The sequence below is a fragment of the Gopherus evgoodei genome, chromosome 5 (genome assembly GCF_007399415.2).
Source record: "Gopherus evgoodei ecotype Sinaloan lineage chromosome 5, rGopEvg1_v1.p, whole genome shotgun sequence".
Classification (NCBI taxonomy): Eukaryota; Metazoa; Chordata; order Testudines; family Testudinidae; genus Gopherus; species Gopherus evgoodei.
Window position 1 is genome coordinate 86,707,369 of NC_044326.1, and position 20,457 is coordinate 86,727,825.

Below are 20,457 nucleotides of genomic sequence, written 5' to 3' on the forward strand. Positions count from 1 at the left end.
GGAATGATGTTCATTTCTCTGAATTCGAAGAGTAATATAGGTGAGCGTTTCATAGAAAAAATAAATAATGACAAACTGAAGTTTAGTTAATCTATGAAATTTGAAAGATCTTAAATATAGAATGCAGATGCAAAGACTGGTTATTGAGACCGTAATCATTGTTACATAAAGATGCAAGAATCTTAATAAGCCTACTTTAATCTTAAAAATGTTTAAATGCAGTGTGTTTTTTGTGAAACACATTGCCTGTTCATGAATTAGGTAGAAATGACAATTATTCATTAATGATTAATGCGAGACTCTCTGTCCAGGTATATTATCAAATCACTCGTAAAAGCCAGCATGGTTAGTTCATTAGGCGGATAGCAACTTTTCATGTCTTACTGTGGTTTAAGTGACATTGAGGTAAATATTATGAATTCTGTCTTTATAATAAAATACACACTGTAGGCACCATCACCTGGGTTTTATTTTATTTGTTTATTTAGGGGTGCTTATGGAGCGAGGTTTGTTGCATACACCAAGATACAAAGCCACATTTTATTGCATTCTATCAAAGTGAGCTAGACAACAACTTCATATAATTGGTAGGAGTGATCTATTGTTTTTTCCCTCTGGCAAGAGTGTGACTAATAAGAATTTTGAAGGAAGTAGAAATTATTTATTCTATATACTCGCAGCTAAGCAAGCAAAACCTTATCATCCAAGTAACTCTTCAGTAATTTAATAGTTTTTTTTACAATTAATGGTTGTAAAAATAAATAATTTCTGTCCAAGATTCTATTTGTTAAATCAGTGGTGCCTTCATTCACACTGCTTAATTAGAGTGTTGCCGTTCACATAGCTCTAGCAGAGGTGGTATCAGCACTTCCATTATAAACTCCTGCTTTCATGGGAGGAAATGGGATAAAATGTAACAGCAAATTCTCAGCACACTGTGATGTTATATAGCTGCTTGCATTCCCTTAGTTTAATTCAAACCTCACTAAATCTCAAGTTGCTGTAATTTAAATGATGGTCTGTAAGAGGGGTAAGTTAAAGAAAGGGGTTAGTTTAGCATAAGCCTTCCAGCTCCTTGGTGTGCGTTTTACTGCAAGAGAGACTCCCTTTTATACAGGTTGGAGTGAATCCTAATGTAAGGGGATCTGAGTCAGCATGGGGGAGTTAAATGACTTGTCTAGCATTACACAGGAACTCTGTGGCAGAGGCAGGGATAGAATTAATTTAACCAGAGCAGCCTTAACTATAAAAATCTCCTTTCCTTACTTTTCTTTCCACACCACCTCATTTCTGCAACAAATGGATCAGGGGTCCCACAAGCAACAGCCTTCTTTACTACACAAGTCTACTTCATCCTCAGAGCAGGCTTATCCTGTCCATTGAGTGAGGCTAGGGTCCTCTGAAAAGTTTGGTTTAGGTGAGTGTGTTACATAGGAACTCTATGGCAGGGATGTGTGCTGTACTGGGCACAGACTCTTCTTTCCATTTCCCCTGCATTTAACTCTTTCTGCTTAATCCCCTCAAACCTGTCCTTGCCCAGTCCTGTCCTGTCACTTCCCCACCCCTGGGTCCTTGTCAGAGCCCAGTTCTCCTTGCCTGCCCTGTCCCAGTTTCCACTATTCAAGCTTCTCATCTCAATCCCAGTCTCCTTGCCCAGCTGTCTTAGTATAAACCCCAATCTCCCCTCCACCTGACTCCCAGTCTCTCCCCTTCTCAGTCACCTAACTAAAACATTCAAAGTTGTGAGATGGAAAAACTAGATTTTTAAATTACAGGTAAAGTATTGTTGAGATGTTTGTATCTATGTGTAAGTGTAAATGCCAGCATTATCACTAGAATGAATACACATTCACACTTTTGTACAGGATTCCTGCATTTTTAAGTATAGAGACTAGGGTTAACCAGAGCAGAGTCAAGTATTTTGTAGAATCATAGATGCTAGGGTTGGAAAAGTTCCTTAAAGTCACCCAGCCCAACTCCCAGTCTTGAGCAGGATCAACTTCCATGGTATTCTCACCAAGATTATTCATATCTGTATTGGTGGGACTGAAGAACTTCACAAGACTGTTCATTCTAGTGATTGTTTGCCCTCATTTATTATTAAAGGTGCAACTATAGTTGTTGTCCCCAGATTAAATTATAAACTTATATGAAATACTGTGCTATGTGGCAGTTAAGGTTCGTCTGCAGAAATATACCTAGTACATTAAAAAGCAAGGAAATGAGAAAAGTCACCTAAGCTTATATCCTCACCTCCCCCCTCTGGATACACAAACTTGACAACTAGTAGTACAACTGCTCTGCACGATAGATCTCTCTCATAGGTATTCCAGTCTTTTGTCACCCCTGCTGCAGATTCCACCCCACCCACACTGACCAATGACTCATCATTTATGCTCAGTTTCATGAAACTATATGTGCTCAGATTTAAGAGGGTGGTGAAAAGCATCGGCACTGTAGGGGCAGAGTTAAGGTTGTATCTTTTGGTCTGTGTATGGTGGAGAAGTAGACAGGATAGGTATGATGTATGGTCTTAGTTGCCTTCACTTTTTATTTCCTTTTTGTGTGTTTTTTTGTACACTATTTGTAGTTATACAACTTTCTTCCAACTTTTCAAACTGTGTATATTGAAAAGCAATATATGTTTTCTTGAAACAGAGAAAAACATCCATCGTGTTACTTTTGTGTACCTGATAGGTATTTTTTTGTGTGTGCGCACGCGCGTATACATACACACACACATAAAAAAATCAGGATGGTATAACATGATCTCTGTTTAATGTACCCACAAAATTTTCAATTGTTAGCTCATTGCTCATCAGCTGTTTTTCACCATCTTTATGTAGCATATATAACACAAGCCCACTTCCCTGATTAATATCAGCTAGAACTTTGCAATGGCTAAAGTGATCCTGTAACTTATTGACTTGTGCTGGTAATGTTTGTCCTTTGTTTGCAGAATTACTTACATATTTGCAAGGACAATTGTGAAAATATTGAAAACAGAATTAGAGAAAGTTCATACTTCTATATACAGTAACATGTTGATACATTTCAAACCTCAGCCCTTTCATTAATTTTCTTTGTTCAGCAATCTTCTAATTATCCCTTTATCTTTGAGCCCTACCTTCGTCTTTTCCATTGTGTCATTTTGCATTATGTGTTTCACATATACAATAGACTTTATTCACATGGAGGAGGAGCCATGACCCAGGAGGAGGCTTGTAACACAAGGAAATCGAAACACAAGAGGAAAATAAATAAATCCAACCTAGGAAAAAATAAGGGTTTAAAAAAAAAAAAACTACTTACAAGAAAAAACTTAGTAGCCTGAAAATGCATCTGCTGAGAAGCACTTCCCACATGATACATACAGTGTGGATTGTATTGAAAATTCAGTATTTCAAGCCTCCTGCTGGTAGCCCTCATTTTGCTGAAAAGTGACTCAGTGAGCTAATAGCTACTCAAATTACTTAGTTTGCATCCAGCTTTCTGAAAAGAACTGTGAACATTACATACTTTGCGTAACTCATGGCACATTTTACTATTCTATTCAGATTCTTATCCTGTGTTGTCTGTGGGGTATTTGAATGTTCTGCATTAACATAAGGAGGGGCCCTCCATGTGAAAGGGAAGATTCAGCTATCTCCATGGCACTTCTCCTCCATCCCTAGACTCTGCAGCAACCTCTCCACACTGTCCATACAGGGGGAGGCAATGTGGAAAAGGAAATGCCTCGTATTATTTCCCTCCCAGCCCCACAGAATTTAGCTGGAAAAGTAACACAGTTCAAAGTTGTATTATATTCTCTCTCTCTTTCACACACACACACACACACACACACACACACACACACACACACACACACACACACACACACACACACACACACACACACACACACTCTCTCTCTCTCTCTCTCTCTCTCTCTCTCTCTCTCTCTCTCTCTCTCTCTCTCTCTCTCTCTCTCTCTCTCTCTCCCCCTCCTTCCTCCACCCCACAAAGTGAGTGAAAACAGTTTCAAGTTGTATTATTCTCTGTCTCTCTCTCCTCCAAAGTGAGTGAAAATTCAGATTTAGTAATATTTTACACCCCTGGGCATAAATGATTAAATAAGAAGTGAGACTCAGACCACTGATCTAATACCTGTCAAATGGGCTCCAGTGTAAATAGGTAAAACCTGCTGAAGGAGTCGGGACTCTGCAAATTAAATGCCCAACCTTAAGTCTTCCCACTTGTATGTATGCATGCTGCAGAGTCTTTAATTACATGATCACATACTCTCTCACATTATATAATATAATACACCTTTTTTTTCTTACAAACTTGTTGGTAGGAATAGAAGTGGTGCAAGATGCTTAAAAATGATGTAGGGCTTTGCAGGATTATTCCCTCAAGTTGTTTTACTTGGGTCTGCATGGCAGAAATAGTTATACACAGTAATGAAAATGTATATATGAACATAGATAAGATTTGCACAATATGTCATGGTATTTGAGAATTTATAATCATATAATTAAAGTCTATCATAATGCAAGCACACAGAGGAGTAGAATTAAGTCATGCATAACTTTTAGTTATGTGACTTTAAAGTTGATCTAACAAACAGGTTTTTTTAAAATGGAATATTCTGTAGCTTTTAGTCAATGGAGCAGCACATAAAGCAGTGAAGATAGGTGAATGTACAAAGCCAGATGTGCCAGGCCATGGGGAACAATGATTTAATGACCTGCAGTGGGAAGATGTGCTAACTCAGATCAAGATTCAGGTCTCTTGTTTGCTGGCAAACACAAGGTGCCCAAATCTATTCTGTGATTTTGTCCACACCATTCTGACTTTAACAAGGGATGTCAGTTAGTCCAAGGCAGAAATCATAGATGACTTAACTTACTGTAGGACTTTACAAGATTGTTAGACAGTTGCTATTTTTGAAATGCCTTTCTTTTTTCTGATATTACTACTATAACCTAGTATTTGTTTGTAATAAGAAGGGAATGCAACATTTAATAAATTGCCTTTAGCTTTCTAGTTGCCCCCCAGCCCATCTCTTCTATAGCAAAGAGAAATTGCAGTTTGTGATCTTCTATCACAGAATTGCAAGAGACAGAAAAAAAATCCCATTTTAAAATGTCAGAAAGACAGAGCTAAATACATTACAAGAAGGGGGCCACAGCATTCACATATGCCAGTATAGACCAAAATGAAGTCTCTAATCTGCAATGAAGAAAAACCTGTGTGAAAAAGAAAGTTTGAGACAGTCAGATTAGCATTGTCAGTTCTTTGAGATGTACTATATTTTTTCATTGCCAAAATAATAGACAGCTGTCTGCCTTTTGGCATCCCAGCCTAAATGTTCAAGGGGTCCCTGTTATATTGGGATTTCAAAATGGCAGCCAGAGAAAGTCACTCTTTGAAGGATCTATGCTAAGGTCATCTCCACGCTTGCCCTCCCTGGTCAGAGTTGGCTGAAATATTGTGATCATTATGAAATATGAGTTGTAAGATGCAACTTTCACCTAGACAACCACTGGAAAATTGTAATTGTAGTTTTATAGAAAATACCTTTGCCCTTAATCAAATCTTAATGTATGTGAAATCAAAGAAAAGTGCAGCTACTCAGAACCTCTGCAAGTCAAACCTACGGTATCTTGGTTTCACTCGATTCCCCATTTGCTGATTTTCAGGGGAAAAAAGATAATCAGTAGAGCTGATCTTTCTTGGTAATATTCCAAAGTACTGTTGTTGTCTCTCTGTGGGCACAATTAATTTGATACATTTTCTAATAATCCTCTGCGCTTTTTTGCATTTCAGCTTGTTAGTGACTTGTTAGAATTCTGTTTCTACACCTTCCGAGAGTCTCAGGCACTGAAAGTGGAGTTTCCGGCCATGCTGGTGGAAATCATCAGTGACCAGTTACCAAAGGTGGAGTCTGGAAATGCCAAGGCCCTGTACTTTCACAGGAAGTGATGAAAAATGTCTTAATAGAAGAACTTTGCCTTAAGTTTCCTTGTGTTATTCCACACCCATGAAGGACCCAAGAAACCACATTTTAAATGTGCTATTTACACTTGTTCAGCAGCCTCTGACTAGTCTAAAATCATGTGAAGGGTTTGGAAAACATTTGATCTGGATTTGGCAAGACCTAGATGTTTGAAAATTACCCCCTTCCTCCCAACACTTAGAAAATGTTCCTGTTCCTCTGGATGAAAAGCCATATCTAGTCAATAACTTTGATTTTGATATTTTAACAGATGGAAGTTTTAAATATGCCATGTAGTTTCTGGTATTGTTTGCTTGTTTTAAAAGGGTTCAAGGACTAATACAAACTTTTTAAAGCTTACCCCTTGGTTTGCACATAAAATGTAAAGTCAATATGGGGCATTAATATTCTTTTCTTGTAAAAATATATACAAAAAACCCCTGAAGTGTAAAGTAATAACAGAACATTTGGTGTGGAATACTCGTTATCCCCACCTGTGGCATTTGTTATCCTATGTTATCCATCATAGGTGATATACACTGTGTTAAGTGTCCATTTACTATTTAATTAAAAAGGATAAGATGTTAAAACAAATGCCTCAGTTTCAGTTTATAGTATCTATTGTGCTGGCTTTACAAATAATTTTTCGCAGTCTTTTGCTGTACTGTACATTGCTGTATGTATAAATTGTGAAGGACCTGAAATAAGGTGTAAGGAGCTTTTGTAAATGAGAAAAATCTTTAATGGTTAATAGGATGAACGGGAAAGTATTTTTGAAAGAATTCTATTTTGCTGGAGACTATTTAAGTACTATCTTTGTCTAAACAAACAAGGTATTTTTTTTTCGTAAAGTGAAATGTTCTGCATGCATAATGGACCGTTTACAGTGTATTTAAGAAAGGGAAAGCTGTGCCTTTTTTAGCATCATATCTAATTTACCATTTTACACTATCTGTTGTAAATAACCACACAACCTTTTTTAGTTGTATTTAAGCCTATTTTTTGGTACATTTTTCTCCATTTTTGTCTACTTCTTGCAAGTATATGTGACTTCAGCTCATTTTAGGAATACTGCTTCATATTTCTGTAGGAAACTACACTATGTTGTGTTTGCAGCTTTATGGTGGTTTCATTTAACAAGATATTACTGTATCTCAAAAGCTTTTGCCAGCTTTATGATGTGGTGAGTTTCTGCCCTCTACTCCAGATTACTCAAGGAGATAAAAGCAAATCATAGGATGTTAAATGATTTTTTTTTCCTTTTTCAAAATTAGAGTTTCCCAAATTTGCTGTTATTCCTTTTAATATTGAATGCATGTAACCTTTTAAAGGTCCAGTTGTCACCTCTGATTTAAGAGAGTGAATTCCGATTATGGTTAAGGGAACAGAGATCATTACAGTAAGTATACTAGATATATTTTGATTGGCAAGGATGAATGGTATGGTACTGATAGTGGCAGATTATCTTGGTGAGGTTTTTAGTTATAAATTCAAAACATTATTGTAAAAATGTAAGCAGACCTACATCTAAACAGATACTTTCACTGTGAATATTTCTATCTTAGTTCTCAATTTTTGTCTCAAAACCATGTCCTCTGGTGTAACGCTATGAAAATGCACCTTTCATCGGGTGACTTTCACAATTTGTAAATAAATACAAAATTCTGGAGTAGAATAGAGACCAGATGAGCTTTTCTGAACATCATTGTTACTGTTATATACTAATTTGAATAGAATCATTTTTCAGCGAGTCATGATTCCTAAATTGTCTGTCTGGGCAAGAGTGACATTTTTGAGCTACAGCTGTCCCTGGACCAGTCAGAATGTAGCATTCTTATAAATGGTAATCTAATAAATGTACCTCTGCCCCCCTTTCTGATTCAAAACTCTGAGGTGTGCTTCTGGCACATGACAAGCAGTGTTGACTCTGTCTTGCTTTTTAAATGACACCTGCCTTATGCAATGGGTAATCTGTAGAGGCTGTATTCAGAGAGGGGGATCTGACGGTATATATTAATGTATACATACATACATACATTATTTGCAATTTTGAAAGTCTAATTCATAGGTAGATCCTTAAATACAATCAACTGACTTGCACAGCAATATGAAAGCCACATGTCCAACATGATAAATACACAGCATGCAGACTGGTTGTTTACAGTAAAGAAATGGTCAGAAAACCTTTAATTTACTTTTTTTTTTCTTTAAATACTGATAATGGAATTTCAGAAATAGCCAAGTTTGGGGTGAATACAGTCTGCGGCAGCTTTTTATATTAACAAAGTTACTAGCTCCTTTTCTATCTCTAAGTAACTTTGCTTAGTTAAAACAGCAAAGCCATATTCTAAACTTCACCGTTAAATGCCTGTCCCAGTACAAATTGTTGTCTGTTTGCTCTTATTTTTGTACCTTATTGCTTTTAATCTTGGTTTGGTACAATTCATAATTCACAGAAATTTCATATAATTAAAAAGACACTAAATTAGTTTTAAAAAGCAATTTATATCTTTATGCAAAAACGTATGTCTGTCTTTGCAAACAACTGTAAGAAGATTACAATAAATCCTTTACTTTAATCACCTGGTGTTTATGAAACCATTCATTGATTTCTTTTTGCTAGAAATCATTCGATATGATTGGATACAGATGTTTTAAGAGACAGTATTCTCTTCTCCAGAACACTTGAGCAGAATAGCCATCTCACCTTAACTAACCAAATCTACAGCAAAATATATAAAATACTGTTTTAAGCTACAACAAAGAAATGAAAGTATTTTGAACTTGTTTAGAATGAAATAGGCATTTGTCTCCTGCAAAATATAAGACAAACTCAATGAAATTTCAAAATGTCTGTTTTAAAAGTGGGCTTCGCTGATTGCGTTAAATAATTTTGTTGCAAGGAAAGAATGGGGATATACAGCAAGAACATTGTATACACATTTAAAAATGTAAAATAGTTTTAATGTACTGCAGCAGGTATTTCAAGAATACTAGATCACATTGTGCAACTCTTGAGTTGCACAAAATAAAATAAGGCTAAAGTTTGCAATATCAGATTCTTATTAAAAAGATACTTTACAATCAAGCTAATTCACAGGGTGGTGTTTTCACTGACTTGTATAAACATTTATGAATTTAAAACAATCTACAATTAATGCACTTTTAATGGTTAAAGATTTGACTTTCTTTTTGTAGAGCAATGTTCTCAGCTGGAGGTCAATGACTTGATAAAATAGACAGCAGTTCTGAGGTCAGTGGAATGTTTAAGAATTCTTGGAGTTTAAATAGATTTTTGGATGAAAAATAAAAGCAGTCAGCACTATGGTGTAAACAGTAAAATCTATGCATAATGATGCATTTATAATTAGGGATTTGCTTCTGTATGGTTAAAGCTTTTTAAATAAATAGAAAATATTGTTTGGTCTTTGTTAATGTCTGCAAGTACACTTTTTTTTTAATATAAATTGTACAAATATACATGGATTAAAATGGTCTGATTGCAAGTATTCCTTGCACTTCAATCTTCACTAGCGGATGGTGCATTGATTTCCTTGGAAACAAGCCTGTGTTCACTTCCAAACAATCTATTTAGACAACATGAAATTAATTGCAATGTTACATAATTTTTGTCATTCTTCATGCACACTGAAATCTATTTTTCACAAGCCTCTTTATAAGGGTGGGTTGTGGTGGTGCTAACATACACATCACAGTACCTGTTGACAGGACAGGTGGTCCAGGAGGGTAGCAGGTCCTACCCTGGGAACTTGCTTAAGCAAATTGGGCAACTGTGTTTTCCAGGAGAGCTGGCATGAGACTGTTTGACACGGAAGATGAAGCACGTGACACACAAAATGATGGCCTATGAAAAGGTTTAGCACAATAAAAGCTAGAGTTAGGCTCTTACCTGTATCTTCACTTGGACTCTACTCTCCTACAACAGCTACTTTTATTGTCCATGTAATTAGAATTTTTCCCAGTGCACTATTGATTGCACAAGTTCAGAATGCTAGGAGCGTGCACTCTAATCCTCTGAATTTCAGACAGCAGTAGCAATCAAGTTGCACTAAAACATTTTGGTGCCCAGAAATCTTAATCCTGCCCTACACCTCTGAAACTCATTCAGCAGAAAAGAATAATAGTGACCTCAAGAGTGGTAAGGCAAAATAACAATCCCCTTCCCCAAATGCTTGGATGGTGTGACAGTCAACTGTGTTGATCTGTTAAGGTTGTGTGTTTTGGAAAACCAGTTTGTGATGTTGGGGTACATGTTGGTTATTGGCAGTGCTTAATTTGTAAGTGATGTGGAAAGCCCCGAGGTGCCCGAGATACGAACTGCCAAGCCGAGAGGTGCAGGAGCTCTGCGCTGGTTTTGGGTGTCTGTCTCAGATGGAAATAAAGCTTTATGGAGTGTTTTGGGGCATTGTGGTCAATACAAACGTGGAAAAGAAATGCACAATTCTCTCCCCTTAATTTCCATTCTTTTAATATTTTGGGTGACTAGGAAGTGCCCTACCTCTACTTTTAAACTGTCACTAAAGGTAAATTTTGTTTGCTAATATCAACAAGAGTGTTCGCCGCTGAACACTGTTTTACTGCACGTGTAGAGCAGGACGTACTGTATTCAGCACTGTTTCAGAAAACCCTGTCAAGCCATATTTAGCGTGGTTTATTGTATGGCACATACGTAAGTTAGTCCTAACCCAGTTCAGCACTGGGGCAGCTGCAGCCTTGCTGTTTAATTAGACAACGCAGCTGAGACCAGGACAGCAGGCATGGGTGGGAAGGGTAGCAAAGAGAGAGTGCGTGTGAGAGTTAAGGGGACCTCAATTATCTGCATGGTGAAATTATGGAGACCCACACACTGAAGCAAGAGCAATGCATGAGCATGGAAGGGCAGGGCTTGTCTACACAGTAACTAAAGGAGGGAATGACTGATTTTCTGTTAGTTATTTCAGTGCTAGTCTACATGTGGTCACTTAATCCAAAAGAAGAGTGCCCTATTTCGAGATTACGTAACTGAGTAAGAATAGATTTATGTTAAAACAGAGCCCCCACTGTGTGCACACAGACTTGTAATTCATATATTTAGTTACTTCAGTGCAACCAATTTTATTATTTCAGTTATGTAGCCAAGTTCTGAAGGCTCTGCAGCGAGTCATCTGCTGTATGTGAGCTAGAATGCACCAGAGAGGGAAACCAGCCATGAAGAGCAGTAAGAAGAATGATTTTCTTGGGCCTCTGAGTAGAGTTAAGCACAGAAGTTTCTACTGAGCTTGACCTTCTAGAGCCAAGGCAGAATAATGGAGCAAGAGGAGAATCTTGTTTAATTACTGTCACATACTGATGTTCCTGCTGCATGCATTGTTTGGCCTAGGGTCTAGGCACTTACACTTGCTGGTGAGAACAAAAAGAGCAGAGCATAAAGCTAATTCCATCTTTTCTATCTGATTCATGGTCATTGGGACCTTCTCAGACCAGAGTTGTCCTCTAAGTAAAAGAAATAAAGGTGGTTAGTGTGTGTGAGAGAGTATTTTCACCCACCTGACAGGAGAGGAGGATAGGCAAACTAGGACTCTAGCTGGAGCAATACCAGTGCTCCAGCTCATAGACTTTAAGGTCAGAAGGGACCATTATGATCATCTAGTCCGACCACTTGCACAACACAGGCCACACAATCTCACCCACCCACTCCTGTAACAAACCCCTAACCTATGTCTGAGCTATTGAAGTCCTCAAATTGTGGTTTAAAGACCTCAAGGTGCAGAGAATCCTCCAGCAAGTGACCCGTGCCCCACACTGCAGAGGAAGGCGAAAACCCCCCAGGGCTTCTGCCAATCTGCCTTGGAGGAAAATTCCTTCCCGACCCCAAATAGCAATATCTGCATCCCTGCCCATCCTGGCTAATAGCCATTGATGGACCTATCCTCCGTGAACTTATCTAGTTCTTTTTGTAGTCTAGTTATACTTTTGGCCTTCACAACATCCCCTGGCAGCGAGTTCCACAGCCTGACTGCGTTGGGTAAAGAAATACTTCCTTATGTTTGTTTTAAACCTGCTGCCTGTTCATTTCATTGGGTGACCCCTGGTTCTTGTGTTATGTGAAGAGGTAAACACTTCCTTATACACTGTTTCCACCCCTTTCATGGTTTTATAGACCTCAATCATCTCCCCCCTTAGTTGTCTCTTTTCCAGACTGAAGAGCCCCAGTCTTTTTAATCTCTCCTCATACGGAAGCCGTTCCAGACCCCTCATCATTTTTGTTATCCTTCTCTGCTACAACACTAGACCACCACGGGGAGGAAGCAGCTGCTGAGAACCCAGCAGTGCTCTGCTAAAGAGAAGTGAAAACTGCTGCAGTGCTGAAAACCTGAGAGTGGGAGAATCTCTGGAGTGGAGAAGGCAGGCCTTCACTCTGCTACCAAAGACAGAGAGTGGGAAACAAAGGAGCAGTAGGGCTATTACTTACTTACGGCTCTGGGAAGGAGAAGGAGACAGCAGCAAGCCAGCAACCAGGCTGCAATGGCTGATGCAAAGCTGAAATAAAGCAACATGGAACCCAAACCCCGTACCACAATTAAGTATACGAACCTACAACCAAATCTCTTGGGAGAAGGGAGTAAATGGCCTCAGAGGCAGTGATGTTAACTTGCCCAATGGGGATAGGATCCCTTGAACACTTCATCATCCAGTGGGGATCAGAACAATTAGCATAGACTGCCCTGGAAAGTGCTCTCCAAGATTCCTTCTAGCACTGGCAATTGGTGCAGGCTAACCACTGAAAAGCTAAATAGCAGCACACTCAGGTGACTTTCCCTATTCTTGTCATTGGAGTCAACATTGTCATTAAGAAGGAGTTGGATTCAAAGAGCTGAGCCCTAGGCCCCATGCTTCCAGGAAAAGAGGCATGTATATTACGTGCTTCGAAAAAGTCTGTCTTTACGTATCTTCTAACTTTCACTGTTCTTTGCCTCTTTGACGCGTGATGTCCTAACACTGATTTTCTGAAATACTGCACAAGATGGATGGAGAGAGGGGACAAAACAGACAGCAGGGCTACCACTCTGTTACCAAGAGCTATCAATACTTCATCGGCTTCCCTCAGCATTAATCAGAGTATAAGCTAAGGCGGAAGATCTTCCCACCAGTACCAGAGTTACCAGAGCTGAATTCTTAAAAGTAGTAGGCAGTATGCTCAACTCGGCACAGTTCTGACTCATCTTACTCATACCCTTGCTTCTACAAAAGCCTTAATAAGAAAAGACGAATTAGGAATGAAAAATGAAATTAGCATTACCTCTCCTATCAGGAAATAATACACTTAACAGGGTTCTCTTCCTCTTCTTAGGGTTGCTTGGAGCTGGCATAGATTTACTTGAGCTACCAGAGGCAAAAGAACCTGAAATAACAGGAAGTTCAGAATAGCTTATGCAGGAGTTTGCAGACCTGAAGGCAATGCAGCAAACAGGATCTTAGTAGTGGGTGAGGTGGCACTCCACAAGTTAAAATCTCTTACTACTTTTCCTCTACCTTTTTTAACCAATGTTAGTTGCATGCTAGACCAAGAACTAAAGCATTTGGAAGACAGTGGAGGACCAAACACACTCTGAGCCAAAATATTATGCACAATTTGGTGCTATTGGTTGTTCACAAATGAAAATGACTGACTGCCAAACACTGCCTTCCAAACTGAACAAATTTGAGGGAGCAAACCTATGCTCTATTGCTCAATGTTATCAGAGGGATTATTTCCTTACTCCTATGTCAAGGGACAGATTAGAGCACTTAATCTCATTACAGTAGTTCTACACCATCTTCATTATAACCTCCCAGCCAGAATTGCCTTAAAGCTGTTTGGCAAAGCTCACCATCCCCTCAGACACAATGACATATACTAAACCTCATAGCTTGGAAGAGTACCATTTGGACCGCAATACCAACTTAGCCAACCATCTGAAGTTCATTTGTGTTTACTCAGAAGGTCTAGGCACAGGAACAGATAATGGCAGTGCATGAAAACTTTTCTTTAAAAAGAAAATAAAACAGGAGTAGTTAATATTCTTTCAAGACTAGTAACTTAATATAGCTGCAATATTTTTTGGTTTGCAAAAATAGTCAAAATGCATGAAGCTCACTTTAATGCAGTGTATTAGTCTTAAAAGGTTGTGTTATTTGTTCATGTTTTTAAGCAAGAATGGAAAGAGAGAAGACAAATTGCACTCAGCACAATAACTACTTTTCAACATATTTTTAACGTGGCAAAGATTTGTGAGATACACAGTTCACTACTTGAGGAGTAAGATACTATTTAGTAAAACTAGCTACTACTCAGTACAACTAAGGGCTCTTTGAAGTCATTGGTAAAACTCCCCTTGACTTTTACTGGATATGTTTCAGGATGTAAGGTCAGATTAAGATGGCAGGGTCAGAATAGGGGCCTCTGCTAAGGGGAGAAGTGGGGCACAAAACTCCTGGCATGAAGGCAGAATGGGAAGCAATGGGGCGTGTGTCTTCCAGAGTCCCTGAAATAGGAAGGGATGGAAGGGTGGCCCGCAGGGAGCTTGTGCGGGGAACACAGGGAGACCCTCTAGTGTGCAATGAGCTCGTCCTACAGAATCAATGCAGCATGTGACCCTGTAGTTGTATTTAGCAGATGTTAATGAAGTCAGTAAGTAAGTTGTTTGCTGAGAGGAATGGTCTCCCTAACTCATAGCTGTTCTGAATCAGCAGTGCCTTCCTCTTTAGTGATTCTGCACACACACCTTCCAGTAACTAAGAGAAGTTTATTTCAGTTACTGATTTATAGAAACAGAGCAAATCATTCTCTAACAACTTGAGAAAGAGACAAATAGTAAATAACATTAAATTTACAGTGATTTTTTTGGGTGACAAACCTGTACTTTAAAAATTTCACAATATGGAACCCGAGGTACTGGAGCCTGAAATAAATGTTGTTGAAAATAATATAAATGAAGCTACACACATCACATAAAGGCATCTGCATTTTGAAGACACTTGAAAATCTCATATCGCTCTCTCTATGGGTTTTATTTATCTGAAAATCTGATCCAGCTACTTCCCCTCCCCTTTTAGAATATTTCTCTGCCTTCAGCATAAGAGCCTCTTTGCCCAATCACTGTTCAGAACCAGAAAAATAGAGGGTTGACACAACATTTAACAGTGGATATAAATACAGTTTTCAAATTGCAATTTAGTCAGCACCAGGACAATAAAAATACTTTAGAATTTTTCTCCAAATGACAGCTGAATCTGAGTTCAACCACATATCTGACTTAAAATTCTCGTTATCCTGCAAACATATTGCTGTTGTGCTTTTCTCATGTAAAAACCCTGTTCATAAAATTAAACTACCCCTCCAGCCCCGCTCCTTCCCCCCCCCCAAAAAAAAAACAAAACACCTTACAAATCACATCTCTGCAATTCCTATTTGGTAACAATTTTGTCTTTATACAGATTAGGCTCTTCATCTCATTATCTAGCTCTTCCTTGATTAAAACCAGTCACCAAAGCGGGAGAAGTGATTAACAAAAATCCATGGATACCATGTACACCTTCTGGGCATTAAATGCAGAGAGCTAAAGAAACTGAACATAGTTTTGTGGAATAAGTCCTCTCCTGCCATTTAGAGTTCCTTCAAGCCATCCTGGTTCTCTGGAAAGTTGCACTACAAAAGGAAGAAAAGGTTTTACTAGTCTCCATTGCATTTCTATTAAACTTGCAGTTTCAACTTATATCTTCCTGAAAAAAGCACAGCAAAGCATTAAACCTTTTGCACAGACCAGTGTGGAGAACATAGCTAGGAAAAGAAGAGGTTTCTGATTAACTCATTTAAATATTGGTATGTGTCATTAGGAGCTAGGACATGCCAGACTCGCAGAGGTTCTCACAACAAAAATTTTGGTGGCCTCAGCATGCAGCCACCAACTCTTCCTGGTGGCCGCTCTGACAATTTTTCATAGAATACTTAATTACCCTTAGGAAAAACAAATAAATATGCACATATACAGGTTCAATTTATTTATGTAGGGTCTTTGGTAACCTAAATGTACAATTCTCTCTGTTCTTTACTGGATCTAAACACATATAAGGTGCTTTGCATGTTCTTTTGTTTTATTTGGGGGTTTGTTTGGGTTTTTGTTTTGCTTTTTTGGTTGCTTTTTAAATGTCTTGCTAGCTAGTAAGTCTACTTCTGTGAAAAGTGATACTTGGATGTTTGTTAATATCACTTTTCACAGCAGCAGACTTGATAGCTAGAAGGCAGTGAAAAGTGATACTAACAAACATACAAATACCACTTTTCAGAGCAGACTTACTCAGCCCCCCTAAGCCAGAGGACAAATTAAGCCCTGGATGGGGAGGTGGGTAGGGAGGCAGCAGGGGGCCAGGGGAAGCAACAGGGGCCAGGGGTGATGGGGTGGCCAGAGCCCAAAGCCCTGCAGCTGTGGATGGAGCCTGCTGCCTTGCGGCCGGACAGAGCCTGCCACCCGAGAGATGAAGCCTGAACCCCACCACCCTTGGGAGGGTGGGGAACTCAAACTGGCTCCCTGCTCCTCTGGTGTTTGTGTCTCTGCTGCCTCCTCCCACCCCCCGCCTCGCCGAGGAGGCTGTGACCACAAGAAAAGCCCTTGGAGAATGCATGCAGCCACAGTGGCCATATTTGAGAAATGCTGTGCCAGAGGCATGGGTTGAGCATGAGAGCTAAATCTGGTTCGTTGGTTGGTTGCAGGAAGGTTGGGCATTTTTTGTGGTCAGCCTAGGAGATCAGAACATGGTGAAGGGGTTTGCAAGGAAGGTCAGGAAAGGATACAAAGTGATCGTGCTTGCAGGATACCATCTCAGGAGGAAGGTTAGAGCTTGGATCTTATCAGGGATTATACCAGTGTTTATAAGCTTAGTGGGGAAGAGTTCTTGCCAAGCACAGTAGGAAAGTTTTAGCAGTTGAGAACAGAGTAAGACCAAAAACTTGTCTTGGGTGTAGGGGGGCAGTTTGGAAGCTTGGGGCTGTGGGAGAAGTCAGATCAGGTTTCACTACAAGAGGTTTAAGGCATGTGAAGCGGGGGGGGGGGGGTAGACACAAGTGGGCTTGGATTGTGGGGCTATAAAACTGCAGTGTAGACATTCGGGCTCAGGCTAGAATTCTGGCACCCCGCCAGTCAGGAGGGTACCAGAGCGCAGGCTCCAGTCCAAGCCTGAACATCGACACTGCAATGTTATAGACCCCCAGCCCACAAGCTCACATGGGCCAGCTGCAGGGCTGCTCAGAGGATTCAGGGGGCCTGGGGCAAAGCAATTTTTGGGGCCTCTTCCATAAAAAAAGTTGCAGTATTCTATATTCTCATGGGGGTCCCTGTGAGGCCTGGGGCAAACTGCCCCATTTGCCTGCCCCTCTGGGCAGCCCTGGCCAGCTGCAGGTGGTTTATTGTAGTGTAGACATGCCAGTAGGCACTTAGGTTCCTTGACTGTCAATGAAACTTAGGCTCTTAAGTCACTTAAAAATGGCATGTGGGTACTTCTGAAAAATGTACCATGTGCACTTTCTTTTCCTCTGTCCCAAGGTGATTATTATTGCCAGGTAACAGGAGAATGGCACTGCTCAGGCAAGTTCTGTCAAAATAAAAACTGTAGTTTGAAAAGGACTTTAAAAATGTAGATAGCAGAACTGCCTTCAGATTTTAAAATGATACTTTAACAGTTATAGCAGTAATCTGGTAGCACATTTTGTAATGGAAGGTTTTCATTAAAAATTTACCAAAGGAAAAATAGTACATAGAAAAGTGCCTTTTTAAATCTCTCCACATACAGTAACTTACAGTCCTATTAATAATTAGCATGCCCTCCCTTTGTCACTTTCATTCCATGATTACAGAGTACACATGCACACATTTCTAAATGCAACACTCTGGCACCACCGCCACCTCCCTCCAAAAGTTTCATCACAGCTGTTATAGCTCTGCCACAGCGAGCAAACATTGACATTGCTGAGACAACCCTGGCCCTCTTCCTGAGGGGATGTATCCGCAAGACTGGCTTGTGAAAGTCAGAAACTCACTTTTATCAAAAAAGAACATGAACTCAAGACAAAAACAAAGAAAAAAAAACTATAAATGTGAAACTCTTCCTTGCAATTTGGAATTCAAAGACTAAATATATTTTGGTCAATTCAATACATAGACAGAATGTGGGGGTTGGACACACGGTGTACACAATTCAAAGGCCCTGTTTAACAACCCCAAATTAGGGTATATATACATTCAGATTCAAATTCAAAGATTTGAAGTCACTGGGAGTTGAGGACACCTGACAGGATGAAGACCTAAAACTGAGGTAGAAGAGGAAATCTTTGCTGAGCTAAATGAGATCACTGGACTGGCAGCAGTAGGAGTGAATTTTAGAAGCCATTTTATGAATAACTATTGTTTAGATTTCAGTGTGAAATAATCAATACAGCATTTTAGGATGTAACCCACAAACCCCATCATTTCAAAACTAGATTTTTGAGTGAAAAATATCATTGTCACCTCAAGGACACCAGAAAGGGAACAGCAGGGATATCACAGGATCAGTAGTGAGGTGCAACAAAGCTCTGTGTTTGGGAAGTCTGCATACCATCCATCTGCATTACACCTGGCTCGAGGCAGCATTATTGGTATGTCACTTTCATGAAGATAAAATTCACAGGGGTGTTGTGAAGATTAAAGTAAAGGAAAAAGTAAGTATAATGGTGAGATTGCCCCACTGAAACTGATCCAGATTTATAAACTGTGCCCTGACTAGTAGGCCCTAATTTTAACTAGCTTTGATGTCCCAGTTTTCTCCATTCATCTTTTTCCTAAGTGTTTAGTTACAGACACATTCACTAACAAGCTCACCAGACTCAGTCGCTCTGGTATCATACATGCTGCCATTAAAGTTCTCTTTAAATCCAAGTTGTTCAGATCCAATTTTTCAGGAAAATCTCAAGCTCAAGAGCAGCTCTTTTGCGTCCCCTTTCTGTCATTTCTTCTCAATCAACCATGATTACAGTTCTTAGCACTTTCTCAAATCTGCCTCATTTAAAAACACCTTGCTGCAGAGACTATGCACTGGGCCTCAAAACTGCTACTATTCATTATTGGACCAAGCATCCCACAGGAGTTATGTTTTATGTTGGCCCAGGACAGTAAGGGACAATATTTGTAGGTAAAAAAATACAGGGCAAAGAAATTAAAATGAACTGTGACACAGCGACATTAACCATGACCCGCAAAGACTGCACCACAGTGCTGATCGAAGACCAATTCTCAAAAGCTATCACCTCCCAAGACCTGTGGAAATACCAGCTGAAAAACCCACTGCAGTACCTGTATTTGCTCTTTTTACCTTGTAATGGAGGCAAACTTGGAAAAGGTTCTAAGGTGAAGGTCTAAGGAGTGCCACAGGAAAACTACTAAAACACATGCGCACAAACCCAGACACATCCCACAATTATCCTTAAAAACAGCACAGTGATGGCCCTTACAATATTACCAGTTTTACCTAGGTAAGCTAAATAGATAGTGTTATTTCTAACTGCAAATAGGTTTGCCAACTTTGTAATCGCTAACACCTAGCCCCACCCCTTTCCTGAAGCCAGACCCCCGTTCACCCACCTCTTTCCCAAGGCCCCGCTCCCTACATTTCCCCTTCCTCGGTAGCTCGCTCTCCCCCACCCTCATTCACTTTCACTGGGCTGGGGCAGGGCTGTGGGAGGGGGTGAGAGCTCTAACTGAGGATGCAGGCTCCAGGGTGAGGCCAGAAATGAGGGGCTCAGGGTGCTGAAGGAGGCTCTGGGCTGGGGCAGGAGGTTGGGTGCAGGAGGGGGTGAGAGCTCCAGGATAGGGTCAGGAGTGCGGGAGGGGGCTCCAGGATGAGGGTGGGGGGCTGAGGGATTTGGAGCATGGGAGGGTATGGGCTCTGGGGTGGGGCCGGAGATAAGAGGTGTGGGATGCTGGAGCGGGCTCCAGGTTGAGGGTGTGGGGCTGAGGGATTTGGAGTGTGGGTTTACCTCGGGCAGCTCCCGGTCAGCAGTGCAGTGAGACTAAGGCAGGCTCCCTGCCTGTCTTAACTCTGTGCTGTGCCCAAGAAGAAGCCAGCAGGTCCAAATCCTAGGTGAGGGGGCTCCACGTGCGGCTCTTGCTCAAAGGCACCGCCTCCGCAGCAACCACTGGCCTCGGTTCTTGGCCAATGGGAGTGAAAAGCTGGTGCTCGGGGTGGTGGCAGCACGCAGAGCCCCCTGACCCATTCCCCACCTAGCAGCTGGACCTGCTGGCTACTTCTGGGGCACAGCGCGGAGACAGGAAAGGTAGGGACTAGTCTGCCTTAGCCCCTCAGTACCGTTGACCAGACTTTCAATGGCCCAGTTGGAAGTGCTGACCGGAGCTGCCAGTGTCCCTTTTCGACCAGGAGTTCTGGTCGAAAACTGATGCCTGGCAACC

General features: G+C 40.4%; 2 protein-coding genes across 2 annotated transcripts in view; one reads left to right on the plus strand and one right to left on the minus strand.

Moving 5' to 3' along the window:
• The window catches only part of NR3C2 (nuclear receptor subfamily 3 group C member 2), a 265,632-nt gene extending 256,146 nt beyond the window's left edge, over positions 1–9,486 (plus strand). The window contains 1 exon segment of the mRNA XM_030563606.1: positions 5,812–9,486. Within this exon segment, the coding sequence (XP_030419466.1) occupies positions 5,812–5,967 (156 nt within the window). The 3' untranslated portion in view covers positions 5,968–9,486.
• Positions 9,487–14,752: 5,266 nt separating this feature from the next.
• ARHGAP10 (Rho GTPase activating protein 10) overlaps positions 14,753–20,457 on the minus strand; it is a 249,465-nt gene continuing 243,760 nt past the window's right edge. Inside the window, exon 23 of the mRNA XM_030564158.1 lies at positions 14,753–15,668. Coding sequence (XP_030420018.1) covers positions 15,580–15,668 — 89 coding nt within the window. The 3' untranslated portion in view covers positions 14,753–15,579. The remainder of the gene's footprint in view (positions 15,669–20,457) is intronic.